The sequence below is a fragment of the Cydia splendana genome, chromosome 5, assembly GCF_910591565.1.
Source record: "Cydia splendana chromosome 5, ilCydSple1.2, whole genome shotgun sequence".
Lineage (NCBI taxonomy): Eukaryota > Metazoa > Arthropoda > Insecta > Lepidoptera > Tortricidae > Cydia > Cydia splendana.
In genome coordinates, this window is record NC_085964.1 from 11,904,942 (window position 1) to 11,931,965 (window position 27,024).

Genomic DNA, 27,024 nt, shown 5'->3' on the forward strand with positions numbered 1-27,024 from the left:
GGTTATAATATCAACTATAAAACATAAGAAACTACAGCACTAAAAGCGCTGCGAGCAAAATGCACTCAAAAACTCATTATTGTACAATAAGTTACCAATGTTTATAAAACATATAAGTACACGTGCAATCACTGCCCAATTTCACGCCATACAAATCCGATGGGAACCAGCAGCCAGTACAAAAGTAAATAAAAAACAAAAATCAGTGAACATGAAGTCAGCGTTGCCCGAGCGGGATTTATTTTTATTCCCGCTCGGATCACAGATGCGCGCTTAATGCACGCCAATCGGCATTGACCGCGATACAGCTTCGCACCAATAAAATGTTAGCATCGAGCAATGCAGTACTATAAATTGTGATTACAGATACATACGTTATCTTAAGGTAAGTATGTACCTACTTATTTTTACATATATTTGGGTATCTAAGTTTCTATGAAACCGAAGCTTTGAAAGGGTCTAGCAGGCTAAGCGAACAAGAAGTGCCCCCAACGACGATTTGGTCCTTCTTTCAGGTCGTGTACTGGCAGGTCTTAAAAACACTCTATGCTTAATATCAGTCCTCGATCTTCTTTTGTTTTCGAGTTATTCAGGATAATGTAAAATAGGGTATTTTCCTACTAGTTAAATCAGTTACTTGTTTAGAACTGTCAAAACGATTTGCTAATATGGAATTTATATGAAACATTACATCGTGACGTCACGGTCAATTCGCCTACTTTTTATACTTCTATCCGATTTATTAAATAGAACTAGTGTTTAAAAATAACTCCTATCTGTGTTTTTCTAATAATTATCTGGTGCTTTATTTCATGCATGGAGTAAAATAATTTATTTTAAATACAGTATAATACCCTATAATCAGCGTATCATTGAAAGTGTCATATTTTGTAAACTGTTCAAGTTAGATTAACCGAACAAAATTATATTTAACAACAATAAAATAGACTACATAATGCATATTTTTAACCTGCATCTTGTCCTTATATTTCATTATAAAAAAAGAAACATTTTATTTCTTTTCCATTTTTCTTTTTACTTTCCGCGGAGGTACACCTACAAAAAATATGCATGAGTAGCCATTAATACCCACTACATACACATATAAAAATATTTGCATAAATCTTCGTGCGTCATGTCAAAAAAAAAAAACATTATTCTATCCAATGAAACCGAATCTTCAAGATTCGGTTTCATTGGATAGAATTTCAATACCGCAAGTTATTAAAATATAATTTTGCAACAAAAACATTGCAATAATCTTTCAAAAGTCGTGTAAACAATACCGTCAATAGGTTTTTTTTTCACAAGGCCCAGTTTTACAATGTCCCCTTTGCATTACGCAACTGCATACACGACATGAACATGAGGTATTACGTGTCATTGTGTCCATTCACTAGCGCAGGGCGGGCGGCGGCGGCGGCGGCGGCGGCGGGCACTTCCGTAAACAAACGCCACGCGCCGCCGCCGACGCGCCGACGCCGACGCCAGACTGCGTCGTTACTGCAACTAAGGACCTGCGCGGAGCAGCGTGGCCAGCACATTTTTTAATTTGCGAGGAACGAACTCATATGTTTGCGAGTCAAGAAAATCTGTCGGCTTTGTATGTAGGTACACATTCTTTTTGAATACTTAGATACCTTAATTTTTGAAATACTATTAGTGGCATAGTTTTCAGTATTTATGAAATCATAGTGACAAAGCAGTTATTTTATTACAAAGATTTAATTAATTAAATTATCAATAAGGTCGTGCGATGTAATGCAAATGCAAAAAGTAACGTTGTTTCAATGTGAGCGTGGCTTTACATTAACAGAATAACTCATATGAAAATATTGTCTTCCTGTATTGCAGCACGAGTTAACGCTGCATTTAGATGGATGCTCGGTTTATTACAGTACAGTAGCCGGAAACCGCATGTGTTTTAGTACCTATACACAGTGGCGGCGACTCCATACAACCCGATTCCCACCGGCTTGCCTAACATATCTTGCTACATATACCAAACTTATTAACTTATTATCCATAACGAAAACACTACGTAGTACTAAAGATTAGTAATAGATTTTTCAACCAATCATAGCGGGCGCGCGAAGTGTAGCTTCTCGAGTCTAAACTTCACTATTCATTGATGAGCCACCACCACAGATACGAAAATTCACGCACACACGCATAAACTCCGCTATGATAATCCGCGTATAAGAGCTCAAAAATAACTCGGTCCTGCGTCGAGTTATTTATTTGAATATAAACCTTAAATGTAAGGTAATAAGGTTTATATTGGAGTGTGTAGTGTTTTCCACAATTTTTTCTTGCTTCATTTTAAATAAAAACCTTAATTCAAGTCAATAAGGTTTATATTGGAGTGTGCAATTTTCCACAATTTTGTGGAAATTGCTTCATTTGAAAATATAACCCATAATTCAAGGCAATAAGGTTAAAATTGGAGTGTGTAATGTTTTCCACAATTCTTTAATGTTGCCATATATAACATTAATTTGATTAATTGAATGTTAATGTGCAAAATGTTATCGTATTTCGCTACTATTAATATCATATTTTGTGGAAACCTTGAAAATACAGATAACTTTTATTACTGAGCCCAAGAATCTTATGTAGTTTCAAATTGAGTTATTTATTAACGGAGGTTTCTTCAAATAAAGTCCTATTTCTAGATCTAGCTTTTTTAATTGGTGGATGAAAAAGAATATCATGGCAACATTCATACGCCATTCCCGGTGTTTTATAAACACTTGATATTGGAAAATTATATGTGATTTTGTTACTTTTGTGCATAAATTGATATTTAAAACTTACTTAACCAGTGAAATTTAGTTTTGCTAGTATTTTGCGTGTAAGTAAGTGTTGTGTATTGTTCGCAGTGCTGCGGGCTCAGCACGGTTCCATTTTTATCGACTATCACTATGCGCGTCCCTTTCGCGCGTGTTGTAAATTGTTTGCTAAATGAGTCAACACGTTTACCACGCTATCTTTTGAGATTAATTAGTGATGACAAGTACGGCAAAGGTTATATTATATACTACTAAGGGCTACACTAACTGCAACGTTCGCGTCCAAGGTCACATCTAGCGCAGAAGAAGTAAGTACCTAATGTTAGGTTAGGTAGGTGTTTTTTTTTTGCTACGGGTTACCTAGCAAAAATTCTCACGCGCCGCTAGTATACACCTAGCCCGTAGGTGGATAAATTGATGGCATAGGACATAATTGTCTTTCATATCCTGAAATTACTGTTTTCTGTTATTTATATGTAGGCAATAGAGAAGCAAGTTAAGTACCTACCTAACAGGGCTGTTACGGCAAAACAGCGTATCTAGGTAGGAAATAAGTACCTACCTATGTAAGTATTTCCCATAATAGGGCAGAGTATATGCATAAAATACTAAACACTTTTTTTATTTCTTACAATCCCAGTTCAGACGCACCTTACGTAGAGCGGCTCGCCATTCGCGATCTATTTCTTGTAACCCCTGCTTGACCTACACGGCTTACGATATTTACTTCGGCAACACGCTTCCTATTCATAAAAGTGGTTCCCACGGCTCCTGTCAACCGTGTACGATCTAAGGGCCAACTCGTGCATGCCAATCACGTACCTACTAATAATTTCGCTGGCGGCCCTAAATGTTGCGGAATATAGGTACAGCAGCTTTCATAAACAAATGACTTCTTGGCATAATCGTTTGTGTGACTAAGTGGAAGTATTAACTCTACATGCCGCCATAAAGTATTAGTCCTTAGAAAATGGCGATGTATATTCCGTCCTACGAAAAACAATACAATACAACACTGTACCAACACTGTTACCTATGTTTACAAATAAATCATTTGACTTTGACAAATACTCTTTATTGCACACCTCAATAAAAGAAAACAATACAAAAGAAAACAGAAATACAAGCAGAGGTAAACAACTGGCGATCTTATCGCTAAAAAGCGATCTCTTCCAGACAACCTTAGGGTAGCGGAAATTAATTAATTTATATATGTCAGAAGGTCACAAATTGAAACGTTTTACCTACTAGAAGAGTCAAAAAACGAAAATATGGTCAGTTTAGCATTTCCATCCACACGTAGAGCGAAGGCATGTCGTAATGTAGGAACCTAATTACTAAATGAAGCGAGATGACGGCAATAAGTACCAATTAAACAACTTTCTGATGCATGTACACAGAACAAGAAGCTTTTGTATGTTGCCTACGCTCGGGTAGGCGGAAAAACAAATATTCGGTTTAAACAAGCGAATGCAAGCGTAACGTCCAGCAACAACCACCGCCCAAATATTTACACCTTGACTGCATATTTACATAACAAATGTAAGGAATAAACATTCCTTTTATTTCAGATTCATTAAGTCTTTCATACAGTCGTACGTGTTACGCCGCATTCACATCAAAGAAAGAGAACATTTGTTAGCTAACAAAACCTTGTCTTGGTAAAAACCCGTCAACATTATTAATCCCGCGAAATTTATATAGCTTGATTCTCATCTATAATCTCGTAATTAAAACGAATCGCTTTTGTCCATAATCGGCTGTCAAAGAGACCGCGGGTCGGTTGTGTTAGATAACAGATTGGTCCGATCGCGAACTCTCTCACGATGCCGCAGCGATACGCCGCGGCCTGCGGCGTCCCGGCGCGACGGTACGGGGAAATATGCTAGTAGCGAGATAGTGCGGCTTAAGCATAATAAATAATTCTAGGTACCTGATAAATACAGTTTACCCCATTCCTCACATCCTTTCCCTATTCATTAATAGCGGCCGCCCATGATTTGGCATGCCTTCGCAACGCAGTTATTAGGTAGTTAATACAATAGTAGAACCGAAATAGGTACAAATATTTATACTCGTAGGTGTAGGTCTCTACATATAGTGTTATTGTGTTCAAATAAGAGTAACATCCTATATTTTACATTTGCACATAAGTGGCGTTTGCTTGCGCATAATTATGGTCATGTTAATTACAGGGAGTAACCGCAAAGTACCTATCTATAACTTTGTCTGATAAAGGTAATTATGAATATTAAGCTATATTTTTAATAACATATCTACCTATTTTATCTAAGAATTAGATTTGCCCTGCTGCGCGTTAGATCTTGAAGTCAGATAATATTGTAGAGTACAAACTACCTACCTATTTCATAAATATTAATATTTTAGAGCATTAATATGAAACGTATCAAATTACTAACCGGGAGCCGGATCGCATCTGTATTGTTTTGATTGCTGTAACGCGATGGACAGGCTGTGGGTTCCCACCGATTGCACAAGCGACAGGGAACCGAACCAACGTAACCTGGTCCTAAAAACTAGGAGAACATACCCATTTGTACCGGTTGGAATTTCCCTCGCTCGTACTTGGAATGCGATTATAATGACGCCACCGTATCGCGCGATCGCGCTAGGGCCGCCTTCCCATTGTTTGAGTGTCGAATTTTATTTATGGCGACGATTGCCATGGCGTAGCCTATTGCCCCGACACCTGATGCCCGATGGCTATCTCTCGTCACCGGCGGGTGGTCGTGTCTCACTAAATTACTCATGTAACGGAAAGCCTACGATTTTTTCTGCATCGTCTCTGTAACTGCCGATGGGTTGACAAGTAGGTAGGTACAGTCAACTGTAAAAATATGGGTGCACAAATGATGCTCTTATGTCAGCGAATTAAGAACTATGGGACATATTTTTGAATAAGTTGGCTACACCCATATTTTTACAGTTGACTGTACAATGAGATAATATAATAACTATAAAGAATAATCATTAACATATTTAACAATAATCACGCTCGTGATTTTTACTATATATTGATACCAGCACTGCGTTGCAACGAATGCACATAAGACTTAACAGTGTTCAAATTATTTCAAGACATGTGAATAAAATTATTCCTAAACCGCAACAAACTGTTATAAATGCCATATAAAACAAAAGAAGATCCTTTGTTCTTAGCTAAAGAATGACATCATTTGAGTAAATTAAATTTACAACGTTCCAGGCTAATGACACAATGCAAACGCTAGTTAGAGCTATGGTTTACAACAAATAAACATAAATCACTCGCAGATTTCTATTGACAAAGTGTTTGACCTCTCACGCTTGACATATTAAACCATTAAAATTCCATAAACTCCCCGAGTGTTGCGCTGAACAAACAAATATTGTTGCTGTCGACGTAATTTGCAAGTCGCCGCATACAGATAAGTCTTAGATCACGCATTTGCCTTGAGTTTCGCATTACGTAAGATGTATAGGCAGCACTCATTCGTTTTATTTCGCTCATACGATTTATACTAAAGGTGAAAACTGTTTTGCCACTATTCCAGTGGATATCCTGGCGTGACGCACGCTAATAACAAATAAAAAAGGTCTCAGGATATCGTACCACTATCTACACGAAGCTGCCTCGCCAGTCTAAATTATTCAGTTTGGAGACTTCAGGAGCTAAAACACCGCCTGATCTGCGTATCCTTTTCTTTGAACTTATGCATTATTCATGAATTCCGTGTGATTTTCTTTGCCATTTTATTTAGCATTATTAGGGCGAGCGAAGCGAGCCCTATCACTATTCGACAAACTATGCATTCTTGTGGTACACTTTACGGAAAAAACTATCGCACTGTTAGGTTTGAAATTTAACATAGTAATTTAAATTCATGTCTAGATGTGTTATCAAACATAAAAATATCATTTTATAAACCTAAAAAAATAAAATAAAGGAATAACTCTTTGTATTACTACTAGCGCCATCTGTTAGAAAAATTATGAATTAAAATTCGTGCTAATGTACTATGTGCTAACAACGATGAATACAAAAGTGGATTAAAATTTTGGATTCTGACCCATCTCGCTTCGCTCGGTTTGATTCCTAATTTAGCAATTAAGTTTCTGTGAATACTGGAACAATCAATCTTGCTGTATATTCACTGCGGAGGTCAATTTACTCGTATGTTCTGTGAACTTCTGTGACGCCGATGAACTGATCAGTCATGTTGTGTTAGCAAACTTAAATCGGGTATTTTCAATTCGAGAATAAGTTTTATTTAATGTTAGTATTGCTTGGAACTGCCAAAATTATAAAAAAAGATACGCATATTAGGTAATACAAACTTCAGTGACTTAGGGCCGATACAGACAGACTACAACCCGACTGCAACTTGTATGGAAACTGCACGCCGACTGCACGCCAATTGCAACGTCGGCGTGCAGTTCAACAAAATGACCCAGAACCCTGGCAGTACCTAGTGGAACTCAGGTTTGGTGCAACATAGGCACACGCTGTTTTAGTAATTGGACACGTCTTGATGAGCACTTGGGATAGCAGTAGACACATGCTGGGTTGGATATCCGACTCGTCATGATGATCACTTGGTAGAGCAGTACCCAAGATAGCTGATGCTGAACCCTGGCAGTACCTAGTGGAGCTCGGGTTTAATACAACATAGGCACACGGTGTTTTGGTAATCAGACTCGTCTTGATGAGCACTTAGGAGAGTAGTACCCAAGATAGAACGGATGCTGAACCCTGGGTGTACCTAGTGGAATTTAGGTTTGGTGCAACATAGGCACACGTTGTTTTGGTAATTCGACACGTCTTGGTGGGCATTTGGGAGAGCAGTACCCAAGAAAGAGCTGATGCTAAACCCTGGCTGTACTTAGTAGAACTCAGGTTTGGTGCAACATAGATACACGCTGTTTTGGACATCCGACTCGTCAGAATGAGCACTTGGGAGAACAGTACCCAAGATAGAGCTGATGCTGAACCCTGGTGGCAGTACCTATTGGAACTCGGGTTTTGTGCAACATATTAGGCCAACGCTGTTTTGGTCATCCGACTCGTTTTTTTGAGCACTTGGGAGATACCCAAGATAGAGCTGTAGCTGAACCCTGGTAGTATTTATTAGAACTCAGGTTTGTTGTAATATGAGCACACGGTGTTTTGGTCATCTCACTCGTCTTGATGAGCACTTAGGAGAGTATTACCCAAGAAAGAGCTGATGCTGAACCCTGGCAGTACCTAGTGGAGCTCGGGTTTGGTGCAACATAGACACACGCTGTTTTGGACATCCGAGTCGTCATGATGATCACTTGGTAGGTAGTACCCAAGATAGCTGATGCTGAACCCTGGCAGTACCTAGTGGAGCTCGGGTTTTATACAACATAAGCACACGCTGTTTTGGTCATCCGATTCGTCTTTTTGAGCACTTGGGAGATACTCAAGATAGAGCTGTAGCTGAACCCTGGCAGTATTTAGTGGAATTCACGTTTGTTGCAACATAGGCACACTCTGTTTTGGTCATCTCACTCGTCTTGATGAGCACTTACTAAACGTACTGGGCGACCGTGTAGGATGTATTAAGCGCTTATGAAATTGTACCTATATAACGTGTGGATGATATTGGCAATTTGATTTTATCGTCTGGACACGTTTTTAATGGACAAAGTAAAAGCTGTAACAGATAGGCGTACCGGACAGCGACCTGGGTCCGGTTAGTATATTTCTTTCTTGCTTTCACTTATAGCTGCGTCCTTAACGAACTTATTACGTACCCACTCGATGGAACATGGAACAAACCTCGGATCAAACTCGCGGTCCGGTACGTTTAGGTAGAAAAACTCCGCGAGCCCTTACAAAGCTCTGCTTTTTGCTAGTAAATAAAGTTTACTGGAATAGAACCTTCCAGAGTGGGGGCTTCACATTCTATTTATGTTTAACAAATTCTTAACAAAGAGACCACAATGTTACCAAAACAAGTTAACGTCGAATTTACGTCATATATCTGTTTGTATTTTTACTGTTGCATTGCATGTCGTCAGTTTGTTCCGAAACTTTAGCAATATTACCGGATCGCCTAGAGTTCTAGACTGACCTAGTTGTGCAAGTAAATACGGATAGTAGCTGCAATGTTCGGGTCGCTCGGTAGCTGACGACATTAGCTGATCGGAAGGAAGCCCCGTCGAGCCAGTCCATCAATTACCAATGGCACAATTACTCCATTACAGTCGACTAGAGCGCCATTAGGGTACACTGCCGGTGTTCACACTCTCCGGAAAATGTCGTTGATAATAAATGCTTACAAAAGGAATGCTATCCATAACCCGCCAGTATTGAGTAAATATATATATAAAATAGACACTTAAGTGCTAGAGTCAATTGCGGAGTCATCAATGAAATACCAAGGTTATCTAATAGGTACGACTCTGTTTACTCGTACGTATGAGTGTGTTAAGTAGTTTAAATAAATAATTATTGTAATGACACTTAAGATTTTCTAAAAAATATTAAACAAATGACGTCACCCGTTAAATTGCCGAGGACCGATATAGATGGAATACGAAAAACGTTGATTATGATTTACATACAATATTTAAATAGTGATAATTGTATCTAATTATCGAAACTTGAGTTTGCATAGTTTCTATGTACTTTATGCTGTACAGTCACCTGCAATAATACGTTACTCTTCGAAGGCCGCAATAATATGTGACACGCTCTTATGGCTCTACTAATAAGATCGTGTCAGATATTATTGCGGCCTTCGTTGTGTAATATATTATTGCAAGTATAAGTACATATTACTAACAGGATTATGAATAAAGTAAATGCAAGTAACGGAATTCTAGTTAAGGAATAAACTAGTGAAATCACGGAACATGCGTTGCGTGGGCGCCGGCGTTCAGATTCGAAACAAATGGCCATGCTCTATGGTCCCCGGAGCAGTCTCACGATAAATGACCCTAGTATCCGGCCCAGATCGTGTCAAGCCGGCGACCCTCTGCAAACTACACTTACAATAGTATCAATCAATCTTTCTAAAATCGAGCGTTCATTTTCATAAATCACATCAGAATTATTAAGTTAGATACCCAACAGATCTGTTGAGTAGTAATGATTTTGTGTTGTGAACAACGTTTGGGTACTTGTCGGAGAGTAAGTGTAGTTGATTTCTGTGACAAACCTCGGTGGGCCCGGGCACTAACCCTTAGTTTACGAGCGAGCTAGCACAAAGGTACATTAGCTAAACAACAGGAACTCCGAGCTCGCGGCTACGCCTCTAACGCCCGTCTCTCTACTCTTAAAGCTCATACTCCATTACAGGACAAAACGCATTCAGCAAATGGAATGTCTGATATTAGAGTAACGAATTTTAGCTGAAACTTTTACTTCTACTCAAATCAAGAAATAATTATTTCGACTGTTAAATATATACCTACCTACATGAAATGTTTTAGAAATTAGAATACAGTTTTGAGAAATACCTACATGAAATGTACATATTAGAAATTAGAATACAGTTTTGAGAAAAAGTTGATATATAAGTAGGCAGATAAGCATAATACATTTTTGTAGAGTTCTTTGATTGCACAACTGCCTATTTTTCGTTTCAACGAGTGACAAGCTTAGTAACATATAAGTAAGTATAGGTATGTACTTTTATTTTGTAATGCTGCTGTACCTGGTTGGAGACTATTACCCGGTGTGCACTAATTGAATCTAAATGGGCATCGTACTCAATTATTACATTTAAGTACCTACATCTCTTAGGATTACTGCATATACCGACCTGTAGGGCTATGATGGTCGGCTCTTTATCATTTGTCACCATGCCTGTCACATTCTAACAAATATGTAAGTGTGAAAGTGTGAAAGTGACGCATGGCCTGACAGGTGATAAAAATACGACCATGATCCCGATTCTGAACTGAACACCTAAATAATATTTAAACGAGGCAAAAAAAAAATATGCTATGTGTGACCATAAGTACCTACATATACATTACTAACAGAATGAATGACTATTAAAGTGAATGTAGACCGCTTTGTTTGGAATAATACGAGCATTTATGTGGCAGTATATAAATTTATACAATTGCCTTACCACACCATAGTTTGATTTATAGGGCATTAATGTACATTTCTAATACCACGTACATAAAATGAATTATTTTTGCTCGAGAGTTGGAAAGGCTCGTCTAACAGCCTATTAAACCACATTCAGCTACTGGACGTGCCATCAATATACCTAGCTTACTTATTTAATTTAACACTTAATCGAATTTTAAACTTACAATCACATTTACAAACCTGTTTTAATAAATTTAATACGATATCTTAACTCGCTCGTTAACTTAATAAGTTTTTAATTTATTGCGTTTTGTGGATGACATGATTTTTAACTCTTCTATTTACGTTTCCGTCGATGGCCAACTAGATTGAAATATAATGGATTCTAAAGAGGCCACAGGAAGATTCAAAGAACCGCGTCAATGCGATTATGTAATCAGTACACCGAGATAAGAGATAACCGTTATAAACACCTATAAGAACAAAATTCAATGCACGCTTCGACTGTAAAAGGTATACATAGTTTACTTAACTACTCCGTTTGGCAAGTACCTTACTCTACCAGCCTTCTAGAGTTAAATTATATTATTGTTACAATAAGGATATAAAGCCGAAGTTATTTAGTTTAAATTCCAGTAAACAATAAGAGTAAGTCTTATCAGAAAGTTTATAAGTGCTTCAAGCACAGGAAGTAAAATATAGAGCTCTTATTACCTGACTCGGTGCCAGGTTGTATATCTAATGTTTGTTAGTACACGAACATAAAGTAGGTACGTGAGTTTGTAGATGTTTAAGTATAGACTTTTAAACACCGTATTACTGGGCCAATTATAAAAACTCAAACCTTGAGTAGCACAAATGAAGACACCCAGTTAAATATGATCATGAAATTAATTAGTAGTTAAAGTATTAATGAAATCTAAAAGCTTAGGTAGGTACGTTTATCTGTGCGGTAAACAAGAAAACCTCTACGAAACATACATAGATGTTATAGTGTTATTTACTTCTATGCAATGTTCTGTAGCAAAGACAGGTAGGGACGCTGGTTTGCCTGATACACGGGTCAAACAGATCACTGTGTTATGTCTTTCCTGTAGACATATACAAGAGTTAAGGGCTATAAAGGTTAATTTTCTTATTTAACCCTTATCCACGTGAAAAGGTCCTCCTTTTATTTAGAGAACTATGATAAAATCATTGCTTACATGCCCACAAGCTGTTAACTATTGCCCACAGGAGAGAAAAATGTACTGTTCGCGATAACACACTAGTTTTCTCTCCTGTGGGCAATAGTTAACAGCTTGTGGGCATGTAAGTAATGATTTTATCATAGTTCTTTAAATAAAAGGAGGACCTTTTCACGTGGATAAGGGTTAAATAAGAAAATTAACCTTTATAGCCCTTAACTCTTGTCTATGTCTACAGGAAAGACATAACACAGTGATCTGTTTGACCCACACAGAAATACGTTGCGGAGTTGTGCAGAAACAGACGACAAGGCAACGGGCGTTCACGTGTCCTGCCGGCGGATAGAAAATGACGGACACCGTTTTATCACGCTATTACGTAGACAAGAACGACCATCATATCCGTACAGGTCCGGTGGATCAGCTAGCTGGTGTCAGAGAACCGTCGTACCAGATACATACTTCATACCGTGATGGTGTCATAGATGCCATTCTGGTCACTGCGGAGTTGTTCAGCGGGTGCTGGCATACCGGTTGGCGTCGGAAAACAGACTTTCAAGAAACATACCGTAATGGTGTCATAGATGCCATTCTGGTCATTGCGGAGTTGTGGAGCGGGTGCTGACGTAGCTGCCGCGGTGCGCAGCGGTGGAGGCGACAGCGGGAGCGAGTCCTCGCGCCGCCAGGTCCGGTGGATCTGCCAGCTGGTGTCGGAGAATCGGGCTCGATCCTGCAAACAATAGGAAAATTAAAGTTATTGGTTTGGTTGAACTTCACTTGATTACAAATAAAGAGTAGTAATTTATCAATGTATTCACGTCAGCTTCGAGAGTGACAGACTATCGGCCTCTTCCTTTTGCTAGTCCGAGAGCAGATATGTATTGTAACAAGATGTACATATAACCCTCTCTTTATTGAAAACATTTATTTACATACAATATATATATAGTGGTACTACTAAACGAAATTAATAACTAGCTTAAATCTAAAATAGGCCCTTGAGGCATTGTACCAAGGATGCTGGCGGCATTTCCTCGCTGTATCGCAATGCTGATACGTTGTGCGAGGTAGCCGCCAGCTCTTCGGTCACCAGTTACGTCAACCAGACGCTTCGCGATTTCTGCGAACAACTTATGCGCGCCTCTCTTATATATAACAATAAATATCTTATCTGTGTTTCTCACTGGCGAACAAGGACAAACGATAATCAAGGGCTGTTTATGAGTGTTTATGAATAAAGCCTTTAATGAATCTGACAATTAAGTAAAGTTTCCTCTAATACTTACTCTATTTCAATTAGAATAAAAAGCTAACAAACATCATTACATTAGACATGCCATTAAGCAGCCGGATGTACTCGGAGCCAATTCTGAGAGCTTTGCATGTCAACAATAGGGTTTCAGATCCGGGTTGAAATGGACACTATTTTAAAGCTACGTGTTTATCTAATGATAAAATAACGATATGTATTCAATACAAATAAAGTAATATCCTGCAATAATAAATAACTGTGGATTTTATTAGCAAAAGTTTACTTATAGTAAGGCGTCACTGCTGTCCCGTATCGACACCCGACAACCTTTTGCCCGAAAACGTAACAAATGTGTATTGTAACGGTAAGACATGTTGATTCTCATGGGAAGGGTTAACTTGGGCTCGCATGTGAAAGTCATAAACTAAATTATTTTTATTTAGTGCTTTATGTTAAGGGTAGGTAGGCTAAGTAAGTTAAATCTACGCCAAAATTTTTATTATGTAAGTTCTTTTAGTTATTGGACGCGAACTGTGCCTCCATTAATTACTGGGACATCTAAACCCAAGAAGAAGAAGAAGACCTAAACCCATTAAATTAACGTTTTAGTAACAACTGATCTACCTACCTATACAGCTAACCGCCGCTTGCATGTTAATTATGTGTATCTACGTTAACATTTGCATTGACAAATAAGCAGTTACGGCAGAGCATCCAAAGGCTATGAGTGTCTTTATAAAAATGCTTGTCATGCACGGGCCGTCTTTTCTACAGCACAAAACGTTCTACACAAGAACTATAATGCAATAAGGCGCTAGTGATATGACTTCCAGGCTCAGTAACCTCATGACATACCTAGATCTTACGATAGCATGTAGGTACCTACAATATACATTAACATCACTTTAAATTTACTTCAGAAACCAGTACCCATAATTATGAAAGCTAAACCTTTACTACCTAATTATAGGAATACTAGTACATATCAATAAATGAGAAAACATAATTTCATTTCTTCTTATATTAGGGTCATTAAGTAAACGGTAGTCTGGAGTTGACAGCATTCTACATGGCTTATAGCTTACATAATAACACTTATACGTATGTTAAGTTTCAAAATCTCTGCTCTACATTGTGTGAAAATAGCACAGCGTATTAACGAGCAGGTAGATAAGATAATAAACATCCCACGTGTGCCGCAGCCTGCATCGTAGTCGCAGTATGTCGGTACATCCATCGATATTAACAGCAACACACTTAAGAGCGCTATTACATTTCGGCGTTGAGCGAGTTTAGGTATTTTACGCGCTGCGGCAGGCCGTGCGAGCTCAGTATGCCGATCCCTTCTACCACACTCGCACTACAATGATGGATTAAACATTCTTGATCCTTCGCGAAGCATATTGAAATCAACCATAACAACACTAACTGTACTTAACTTTTAAAGTTCTAAAACTGTTATTTGGTAAGTACGAAAATACTAAATCAATCAATCAATCAATCAAAGCATTTATTTTCAGGCTACTAAGGCCCATAGATACATACCTTACAAACTAACATATATATATACAATAATAAAAAACTTAAATACTAAAAAATCATTTGCATTTTTTGCATAAATGCAGTGCAAATGTACATAGGGACTGTTCATAAATTACGTCATCTATTTTTGACGATTTTTGACCCCCCCCCCCCCCTCAAATCATCCAAAAATCAAGCTTCGGATGAATCTGTTTCCTCCTACGTCATGTTACCATCATCCGATGTCCAGACCCCCTCCCCCCCCCCCCACTCCTCCCATTTGAAATGACGTAATTTATGAATAGCCCCATACTCGTACTTATGAAGGTATATTACTCGAAAGAAATTATAGGTACCTACTCGCTTATTTACATGTTTCGTCATTGCATTTGGTACCTATAGGTTGTAAAGTTTGTATCAACGAGGGTTTAAAAACGAACTGGTACTGAGGATCTGATGATGATTAAGGTGGTCACGGATACCAATCAACCATGTAGTAACATGATTAGGCTCGTTTGATTCGTCTCAACAAGATCTTTGACACTGAAGATACACAGGGTCTGATGATGGAGCTGGAAGGTGGCCACGGGTACCAGTCTATCATGTAACTAAACAACTTCGTGTTTGGGTTCGTTTGATTCGTCTCAACAAGATCTTTGACACAAGACAGTACTCAGGGTCTGATGATGGAGCTAGAAGGTACCATTACCAATCAACCATGCAACTAAACCACATCGTGTTTAGGATCGTTTGATTCGTCTCAACAAGATCTTTGACACTAGGTGATACTCAGAGTCTGATGATGGAGCTGGAAGGTGGTCACCGGTACCAATCAACCATGCAACTAAACAACTTCGTGTTTGGGCTCGTTTGATTCGTCTCAACAAGATCTTTGACACAAGACAGTACTCAGGGTCTGATGATGGAGCTAGAAGGTACCATTACCAATCAACCATGCAACTAAACCACATCGTGTTTAGGATCGTTTGATTCGTCTCAACAAGATCTTTGACACTAGGTGATACTCAGAGTCTGATGATGGAGCTGGAAGGTGGTCACCGGTACCAATCAACCATGCAACTAAACCACTTCGTGTTTAGGCTCGTTTTATTCGTTTCAACAAGATCTTTGACACAAGATAGTACTCAGGGTCTGATGTTGGAGCCGGAAGGTGGTCACCGGTACCAATCAACCATGCAACTAAACCACTTCGTGTTTAGGCACGTTTTATTCATCTCAACAAGATCTTTGACACAAGGTAGTACTCAGGGTCTGATGATGGAGCGCGAAGGTGGCGACGGGTACCTGTCTATCATCATCAGCTCCATCATCAGACCCTGAGTAGTATCTTGTGTCAAACATCTTATTGCGACGAATCAAACGAGCCCAAACACGAAGTGGTTCAGTTACATGGTAGACTGGTACCCGTGGCCACAGTCCAGCTCCATCATCAGACCCTGAGTACTAACTTGTGTCAAAGATCTTATTGCGACGAATCGAACGAAGCCAAACACGAAGTGGTTCAGTTACATGGTAGACTGGTACCCGTGGCCACCTTCCAGCTCCATCATCAGATCCTGAGTACTATCTTGTGTCCAAGGTCTTGTTGAGACGAATCAAACGAGCCTAAACACGAAGTGGTTTAGTTGCATGGTTGATTGGTACCGGTGACCACCTTCCGGCTCCAACATCAGACCCTGAGTACTATCTTGTGTCAAAGATCTTATAGAAACGAATAAAACGAGCCTAAACACGAAGTGGTTTAGTGGCATGGTTGATTGGTACCGGTGACCACCTGCCGGCTCCATCATCAGACCCTGAGTACTATCTTGTGTCAAAGATCTTGTTGAGACGAATCAAACGAGCCCAAACACGAAGTGGTTTAGTTGCATGGTTGATTGGTACCGGTGACCACCTTCCGGCTCCATCATCAGACCCTGAGTACTATCTTAAATCAAAGATCTTGTTGAGACGAATAAAACGAGCCTAAACACGAAGTGGTTTAGTTGCATTGTTGATTGGTACTGGTGACCACCTTCCGGCTCCATCATCAGACCCTGAGTACTATCTTAAGTCAAAGATCTTGTTGAGACGAATCAAACGATCCCAAACACGAAGTGGTTTAGTTGCATGGTTGATTGGTACCGGTGACCACCTTCCGGCTCCATCATCAGACCCTGAGTACTATCTTGTGTCAAAGATCTTATAGAAACGAATAAAACGAGCCTAAACACGAAGTGGTTTAGTGGCATGGTTGATTGGTACCGGTGACCACCTGCCGGCTCCATCATCAGACCCTGAGTACTATCTTGTGTCAAAGATCTTGTTGAGACGAATCAAACGAGCCCAAACACGAAGTGGTTTAGTTGCATGGTTGATTGGTACCGGTGACCACCTTCCGGCTCCATCATCAGACCCTGAGTACTATCTTAAATCAAAGATCTTGTTGAGACGAATAAAACGAGCCTAAACACGAAGTGGTTTAGTTGCATTGTTGATTGGTACTGGTGACCACCTTCCGGCTCCATCATCAGACCCTGAGTACTATCTTAAGTCAAAGATCTTGTTGAGACGAATCAAACGATCCCAAACACGAAGTTGTTTAGTTGCATGGTTGATTGGTACCGGTGACCACCTTCCGGCTCCATCATCAGACCCTGAGTACTATCTTAAGTCAAAGATCTTGTTGAGACGAATAAAACGAGCCTAAACACGAAGTGGTTTAGTTGCATTGTTGATTGGTACTGGTGACCACCTTCCGGCTCCATCATCAGACCCTGAGTACTATCTTAAGTCAAAGATCTTGTTGAGCCGAATCAAACGAGCCCAAACACGAAGTGGTTTAGTTGCATGGTTGATTGGTACCGGTGACCACCTTCCGGCTCCATCATCAGACCCTGAGTACTATCTTGTGTCAAAGATCTTGTTGAGATGAATAAAACGAGCCTAAACACGAAGTGGTTTAGTTGCATGGTTGATTGGTACCGGTGACCACCTTCCAGCTCCATCATCAGACCCTGAGTACTATCTTGAGTCAAATAAATACATATAGAATGTAATGAATGAATGTGTGTGAATGTATGTTCGTTTCAAATATTTTTAATCCTGTCCGGTAGTTTATTAAACTGTACCATTATAAATTATAATACTATAAAAACAGTGCTAGGATCAAAGTCTCTCGTTGCGGTTTACACGCACACAGTATAGCGTTTTACACGGCGCCCGCCGCACACAATGATAAAAAACCTCGTCGTCGTCGTTGAAAATGTGCGGAGCCGACCGACACACGTCCTGCCTCTACAAGCTCTGCCGCGGCACTGAGCTGGCGCAGCGCGCGTCTTCGGTAATATAGAGTAGTTTTCAAAAAATTGCCAAAAAATTATAGTAGAATTTTATAAACACTAATGTATACCAACAGTATAAGCAAACGTTGCAGATTGCTTGAGTATGAAAATGACTTCGATATTAAGTAGATTTTCGTAGGAATTGACACTTGTTTCGGAGAGAAAATCGAGTTCGTTTTACTTTGATTTTCTCTTTCTCAAAGGTATGTAGGAAAAATATAGTTTGATATGCCTAAAGTACAGGGTATTAGTAATACAAAATAGCCAGGTTTAGCAGAGTAAAATTCTCAACATTTCCAAATAAGAGCTCGCCATTCAGTGCTTCACGGGGTTTTTCGGAAACGACCATCAGAAAAAAAATCATTACTAATTTAATAAGTCCTTTTTCTAATATTTACAACGATATTTATAAAGATAAGAAGACGCTTTTACTGGAACAAGTACTCATTGTTTCTAATAATGTGCGCAAAGTCCTGAATTTCGTCGACTAGTATCATCAATTTTGCATTATTTCGACTTTTCTTGTAAGAGCGCTCTTAACTAGCCACCGATAGACCTTACCTAGTTGCTATAAGGTGTACGATTGGATTCATGATTGGATAACATGGAGTCGATGGTAGGTACATTTGTGATCAAGCGCGTAGGCGCGCACATGCACTTAACATTTCGTTACTACTTTCACACGTAGCGGCGTGATAAGCCACCTCGAGGAATTAATAAAGTTATCCACGCCTCCATCCGACCGCTTCACCGCACCGTTCCTAGACACGCCAAATTAGATTTGTTACACTGTTGAAAACGAACGTCATCTCGTATTATCCTCCTTTCACACTTTTGTGGTCACTCACTTCGTAGCTTTGTTGAATGAATTGGCATCGAATTGGGAAACATTTTAAAACTTTTTGCTTTATGAAAGAATAATGTCTTGGATACCAGCCAGATTCTGCTACAATAAAGAGTACTATGATTTTCAGTGTTTTGAATGTGCTATAGGTATTCGTAATGCGCTTGTAAACACTAATATATCATGTTGTAATAGGTACGGTGCTCACACACATGTAAGCTCGTCGATAATCGGAATGTATGTAGGCAGGTGGACACTGGAGCGCCTTATGTTTTCTTTTACGGAGAAATCGTAAGACTTGGTGAGAGTTAGAAGCTAAATATTCCATGAAAATTTAAGATACCTAGATGTCTAGCTTCATTGTATTTGCACCTAAAAAGTTGACTAGCAGTTAGAATGTAATTTAGGTATATTAGTTGCCTATTCGTGATGTTGCGTTTAATATACACATACCTAGCGAATTGTACTAAAGGTAACAAATGTTAGTAACAATAATTTAGTACAATTCGCTAGGTATGTGCATTGTCCTAGCGGGTATGGGACACATTGGTTTAATATTAAGATTTTTATCAAGTTTGTGATTGTAATTGCCATATCTGCTATCATCATTAAAAACTATAGGTGTAGAAATAAGACTGTGCGTTAACTTAAGTAAAGTTAGACCACAGTTAGACTAAGAAATCAATGCCTACTACTAGCAGGTTCAATAATGTTTGCGCGATATACATATGTAAATTTGGGGTTATGCAAAGTGATGTACTTATCCCATTCAGCGCTAATCACGACACGTTTGCCTCTACGAAGCATTTCCGCTACATACCGGAAAATCCATATTATTGGCTACGACGTAGCGCTACAACCGTAGCTCAGCAGTGGATTATTGACACCTCCCCAATGTTTGGCACCTTCAACATTATTTAAAGGCAGCAATCGCAACTTCCTAAAAAATAAGTACCTACCAATGACTGGTTGTAGGTAATTAGGTATTCCTTCGGTAGGTAAGCAAATACAATAGTTCGTCCGTTTGTATAGTTAGTAACGTAGGACAGCTGTATATATATGCGTCATGTTCATGTTGTTTTAAATGCGGTAACATAAAATTACACTGATGGGTAGGTATGGACTATGACTTCTGTTTATTGCGTTTGACATTGACGAACGGGTTTAACATCTGATGAATATCTTACATCAGTGCCGTACCGTACATAGGTCAAACTTTATGATTTTGTAATATGTACGAAATGTTATTGTTGTGCATTTAAGAATTTGGTGTTGGTATCGTGACTACATGTTTTGAAACAGAATAACATCCATCAATTCCATCGTCTATTTAGGTTTTTATTTTAAAAATTTGTGACCGTTACCGAACTCGCTAAGAATTAAAATAATACGTACTACGTAGATACCTACTACTACTACTAAAGTACCTACTACTTTGAGTCTTTTACCTAGAGAACAATAGTGACTGAAGTTCATCTCTGATAATGTAATGAACATTTGGTGAACTTATATTTATACACCTAAGATAGGTGTACACTAACTTTTTAATAGGTATTGCCAAACATTGCTAGGCAGTGGGAAAGATGGACTTAATTCATTCTCAAAAAACATATGAAACATATGTGATGCAATTTACACCCCCAGGCCGCATCAGTGAGTGCCAGAAAGCTAAATCTGTCAGGCTGAAGCAGAAATGGCAGAATGGAATTGCAAGAGGCTAAATAGCTGAAGGTAAACTCTCGTCGCGCTACGCGGCCCCCGGAGCGTCGCGACTCCGATAAGATAACCTTGCCTTTCAATTTACTTCGCACAGCACAGCGACGCTGCACACTAAAAAAACTAACTGTAATAAAACTCTTATCAACTCCATGTTGAAACACTCCGCGGGTCAGCCAAACGCGCGTGCAATCTCGAGCCCTTTCCTTATCACCTTATCAGCTAAGAATAAGAGCTTGATTTATACACGTTACTCCTATTAATGTACTCTTAAAACAAACCGAATGTCTATGGAATATTTTACCGCGAGCCATCTTCATCATCTTCAACTTAATAGATTAGGTAAGATTGACGAGGGACAAATTTAAAATTAATCTCGGGAGATAAGTTACAAACAACGTCGGCGCGTGCTTTTGAAAAACAAACAAGCGGTAGGGTAGATACAGCAAGGTGTATTGTCCAAAGGTGTGGGTCGAGTGGCTATGCTAGGTACCTCGTGCTCAAAGGGGTCGTCTGTGCGGGAAACCCGTTTCTGTTTATCTCCGCTGAACGACAGCCTCCTCTTGAACAACTTCATCTTTTAGACGTGGTCGCCGGCGGCGCTGCGCAAACGTCACTTCAGACGGGGAACCTCATTATTTTGCAGTGGAGCCACTTTAAACATTTTTGAAACTTGAAAACATCACTTAATATGCACTGAGTTCACTTTCTCGTACAGAAAATACTCGTGACTTAATTTTGAAGAGTTTTGGCGAGTTAATAGTGATTTTTGTAAAACCGCTATACTGCCTGTATTTTCCCGCCTTTTATGTTGCCGCACGTGCGGAGTGCGGGTAGATGCGCGAGCACGCGCGTGGGTGGCTGCAGGGTACGACCTAGTCGCGCGCCCGCCGCGCACTGCCGAAGCCCGCAGTGCCGTCACCGCGCCGCGCGCGTCACCTTCACACTTCGCACCATGCGAACAGGAACCGGCATTCCCGCCCTCCAATATTTTTGCACATTAATCAACATCAACACCAATTTGTTTGCATTTATCGTGGTCCTTAAAGGCACTTTAACGGGTAAAGGTTGCAATATGAATTCATGTAAAATGCGATTCGTCATAATAATCACCAGTTAACGGTTAACTTTAAATAAGCGACTAAACATTAGTACCTATTCAAATTTATGCACACCACATTTTTCACGCACGTATATTTTTAGGTACGATTAACCAATCCATGAAAATAACGTTGCATAAGTTGATTAAAAAAACCTTAACAGATTGTTTTGATGTTCTAGCCAATCAAAGCAACCGGTTTGCGCAAACCGTCTCTATATTAGACTGAATGAACCCAGCATCCGTTGTTTCTATAAACAATGTTCTAAAATGGACAAATCAAAGTCGACCTGCGTTTGACATATGTCAATTACCCGCATGAAACGTGCTCGGAGTAATAATATTATTGTAATGGGATTAAAGTGAACGAGCGGCTGCCAAAGAATTATATGACAAAGAACAACTGTCAATCTTCGAAAGTGTGACCAAAAATGAAATGCAAGTGTGTGCGTAAATTGTCTATGTGAGATCAAAAATAGTGATGTCATGTTACAACATATTAATAATCTGTCGATGTTTGATTGCTTTATCGACTACTTTTTCAAATGTGTTATTTTAAACGTTAAAATTCTACGACATTATGACGTATAAATAACACTTGCACTGCGTTTGCCATCAAAATCGTTGCAGACTTATCTTAATGTAACTCTTACTATGTTGGAAAGTGAAGTTTAAGTTTACCGCTATACATGAACACCTTCAAAAAGGTATAAAAATCGTTATTATTTGAAGTCGGTTATGAAAGCTAATATCTTAATGATGTCTTGTGAAGAAATAATTACATAGCTATTAATATACCGACAAGTTATCGATACTGTCATGTGAACATTTTGTCAAGCCCTAGCGTAAAGTAACAGATTATGTTTTTACACAAAATATTTTAAATTATAGACTAATATGATAAAATATTAGCACACAAAGGAAGAAAAACTTATAATGAACTGTATAAACCGGCTTCTTACACTTTTTACGCTGTTAATTTGACAAAATATCGTTATGAAAATTTCGCTCGGAATATCATAAATCCTCTGAAATGAGTATTTGCTTGGACTATTTGGCCCTGTGACACTGCAATCCGGCACACTACAAGACACCATCTTCACTGAATTACTTTATTTTATACTTTTCGTCCTAATCCGTGTATATTTTTCAATTTGAAAATTACCGTGATAAGCTCTTGGCCGTCCGCGGCCGTCGTCAAACTCAAAAGTGGTTACGTTTTCTCTTTAGTAGTCTGACTCTTTCGCACTCATGGGATGTACATATACGTGATGGCTTCCCTTTCGCACACTTCAGCTGTCTGTCAAGCGCAAGCGAATCCTAGGTCTATGGCGGCTGCAGAGGTTAATCTGTAGTCACCCTTAGACCTGAATTAAATACGTTACAAAAATACTTTAATTTACTGATCTTTAATTCTTTATGTCACGTATATTTAAATATAAATAGTTATGACTGCGTTATGGTATATAAACACACTTCTTTTTTAAATAGATCTTCGTTGAATTTAATTATTGCCCAATAGACGGCGATTTGGGGCAAATTTTCTATTTATAGTTTATTTTTTAAGCTTAGTTTTTAATTTTAGTTTGTATTTTCTATTTTAAGGCTTTTTATTGTTTGTTGCATACAAGTATGTACCAATAAGAGATAACTTTTGCTTTGGTATCTATAACATAATTTATATATGTTCTACTACCTGTACTGTACCATACGTGTGCTAGACTAGATACTATCAATTATATTCGTATAAAAATGGACTCCTAAATATTAAATCGACCGCAATCAATTTACTTTAGCTGCTCATTCATTTATACCTACAGAGTGTCCCGAGTTAAAGAAAATTTACTTTCTATAAACTATAAAACTAAACACTTAAAACTAAACTATAAAACTAAAATAAACTTATTTTTATTTATTTTCTTTACTTTAAATTTATTTTCTTTATTTTAAATTTATTTGCGTGGTCTTCTTCGAGACCACGGGGACAAAGCCGTCCTCGAAACGTCGGAGGTAAATCTTAAAACTTAAATACACGATTAAGTCCCGTTGTACAATTTAATAAAATTTACTTTCATTCCTCATTGACTATCAGACCTATCAGAGAGGAAGATGGGACTTGGAGGCGAAGGAAAAATAGGGAGCTAGAGGAGCTTGTTGCGATGCCCAATATAATTGGCGAGATCAAAGCCACACGACTCCGCTGGCTCGGTCACCTGGAGAGGATGGGGGAGGATCGTGCTGTGAGAAGAGCATATGTGGGGCACCCGGGCGGAAAACGTCCGTCGGGGCGTCCCAGATACCGCTGGAGTGACGAAGCCCAAAAAGACCTGTCCGCCCTCGGAATACCCAACTGGCGTGAAGTGGCGCAGAATAGGGCAGAGTGGCGCTCTCTTGTGTCAGAGGCCAAGATCCTCTTTGGGTCACTGAGCCAGTGATGTATGTATGTATGTATGTATGTGTCCTCATTGACTATAAAAAGGAAACAAATACGGGAAAGCAAAAAATACAGGCAAATATATCCTAACAATGTCCTAATAGTGATAGCGGTACACCCTGAAATCCGGGAATCAGCTGCAAATGGTGTTAAAGGTATGAAAATCAGCACGATTAATCTTTAGGCCATTTGAATCAATTTGACCCGTAGCACCAAAAAATAAAAACAAACGGAAAGGAGTTATGACGTCATCTTTTTTTTGTATGGAAAAAAACAAACTTTTGTTCAGAAACCTATCGTGTGTGGTATTAAATGAAAGGGCATTTAGAGCCGGTTTTAAAAATATATCACATTATTATATTTCCGTCACTTGCATTCAATAAAAATAAAAATAATTTTCAAAACATACCAAGTTTGGGCTCCTCCAGATACGAAACCGTTGAATTATTTTTTGTAAAATATACCTCAAGTAATACCCAATATCCTCATATCTAACCCCAAGAAATTAATTTCGAATATATTTAGTTTTAGTATTTTTATAGCCCTTACCAGGGCTTGTATATATGTGTATATGGGCATTTATTTGTGTGATGATGATGATGAACACACAAATAAATGCCCTTACCAGGATTTGAACCTGCGACCTCCTGCTTCATAGGCAGGGTCACTATCGACTAGGCTAGCAGGCCGTTTCATTGATAGATTGATAGATCACAATTTGTAATAATAAAAAATTTTAAACAAATATTAAAACTAAATATATTCGAAATTAATTTCTTGGGGTTAGATATGAGGATATTGGGTATTACTTGAGGTATATTTTATATAAAATAATTCAATGGTTTCGTACCTGGAGGAGCCCAAACTTGGTATGTTTTGAAAATTATTTTAATTTTAATTGAATGCAAGTGACGGAAATATAATAATGTGATATATTTTTAGAACCGGCTCCAAATGCCCTTTCATTTAATACCACACACGATAGGTTTCTGAACAATTTTTTTTTTATTTTCCATACAAAAAAAAAGATGACGTCATAACTCCTTTCTGTTTTTTTTTTGGTGCTACGGGTCAAATTGATTAAAATGGCCTAAAGATTAATCGTGCCGATTTTCATACCTTTAACACCATTTGCAGCTGATTTTGGTCAACCGCTACTACTATAAGCAGTTAATATCGAACAGGTAACATTTAAATAAAATATTGAGATTCGATTAATTTACAACGAAAAAGCTAGTTTGATCGTTATTTAATTGGCGAAGCTGCAAAACGTCTCAATAATCAATAAAAGCTAATGAATAATGGTTAACAAGTCCTTGTCTGAAGGGCAAAACGTCGACATTTATCTCAATTAAAATGATCTTGTAAGCACAGGAGGTTAAATTAAAGAAGAAATAATGCGTTCACTTAATTGATAATATACCTAGTTTGTAAGACGCCAATTGATTTTATCTTAGGTTTGAATTTACTCTAGGCACCTAGATTTTCCTAATAATGAGTTGTGCTTTAATATTTATAAATAAAAAAAAGCTTTTGTAACAATTGCCGGTGTCCCTTGTTTTTAGTGTGACAAAGCGACCTCTCGCCTTTAAATATAATGATAGTTATACATAACTATTGGTCTCAAAATTGGTAGAGTCGATTTCCATAAAATGCTTAAAATATTTGTGGGCCAAGTTAAAATAGTACTATCTCTAAACTGGACATGAGAATTCCGAAGCGTCAAGTTTAAAGTTAAGGGTTAGTGATATTTGTTTAAGAGCAGGAAGAGAGAACCACGGAGGTCGGAATGTAGCGCCGAGCCGCGGAACAGTTAAATGTTTGAAGTGTCGTTAGCACTTTCTAAATCCTTGCCACAGCGTGAATAACACGGGGCACATACTCCGATCAGCTTAAAGCATTGTAATTATTTATTAATCACGTCAACAGGTCGAATACTAGGTATTCTTTCAGTTTTAAGTAAAAATAGTAGTGTGCATCTTGCTATAAGTTAAATTTATTAACAAAAGGTCAGCATCGAAAATACTGTAGGTAAGGCAGTGCCGGATTAAGATATTTTGATGCCCTAAGCATTTCTAGACCATGGTGCCCTCTCCGTAGGGTCATCGAGATTACATTGAATTTTTTGGTAAGTTGAGTGACGGTCATTGCCGCATTACAGCTGAGAATGGAAATCAGTCACATCATTTTATCACGAAAATTGACAGTGCTGCAGCAGTAACGTTGCAACAGAGTAATGTTGCTGCAGTCGCCACCCGAATGTCACCTTTATCATATCTTAGAATATTATTGAAAACGCGAGCAAAGCGAGCACGAACATTTTTCGATATAAAAACGCAATTTGATAGACAGTTGTACATTTTTACTTTTAGTATGGAAATCAGTCACATCATTTTATTACGAAAATTGACAGTGATGCAGCAGTAACGTTGCAACATAGTAATGCTGCTGCAGTCGCCACCCGAATGTCACCTTTATCATATCGTAGAAAGTTATTGAAAACGCGAGCGAAGCGAGCGCGAAAATTTTTCGATATAAAAACGTAATTTAATAGACAGTTGAACATTTTTACTTTTAGTATGGAAATCAGTCAGATCATTTTATCACGAAAATTTACAGTGCTGCAGCAGTAACCTTACAACAGAGTAATGCTACTGCAGTCGCCACCCGAATGTCACCTTTATCATATCTTATAATGTTATTGTAAACGCGAGCGAAGCGAGCGCGAATATTTTTCGATATAAAAAACGCAATTTGATAG

General features: G+C 38.5%; 1 protein-coding gene across 5 annotated transcripts in view; it reads right to left on the reverse strand.

Moving 5' to 3' along the window:
* The window catches only part of LOC134790650 (tensin-1), a 127,563-nt gene that overhangs the window by 40,098 nt on the left and 60,441 nt on the right, over window positions 1-27,024 (reverse strand). For 3 of the 5 annotated variants that reach the window (XM_063761515.1, XM_063761514.1, XM_063761516.1), the window contains one exon: window positions 12,622-12,783. In XM_063761515.1, coding sequence (XP_063617585.1) covers window positions 12,622-12,783 — 162 coding nt within the window. Of the gene's footprint in view, window positions 1-12,522; window positions 12,578-12,621; window positions 12,784-21,223; window positions 21,636-27,024 lie in introns of those variants that run through there. The other 2 variants (XM_063761517.1, XM_063761519.1) reach the window with 2 other exon arrangements.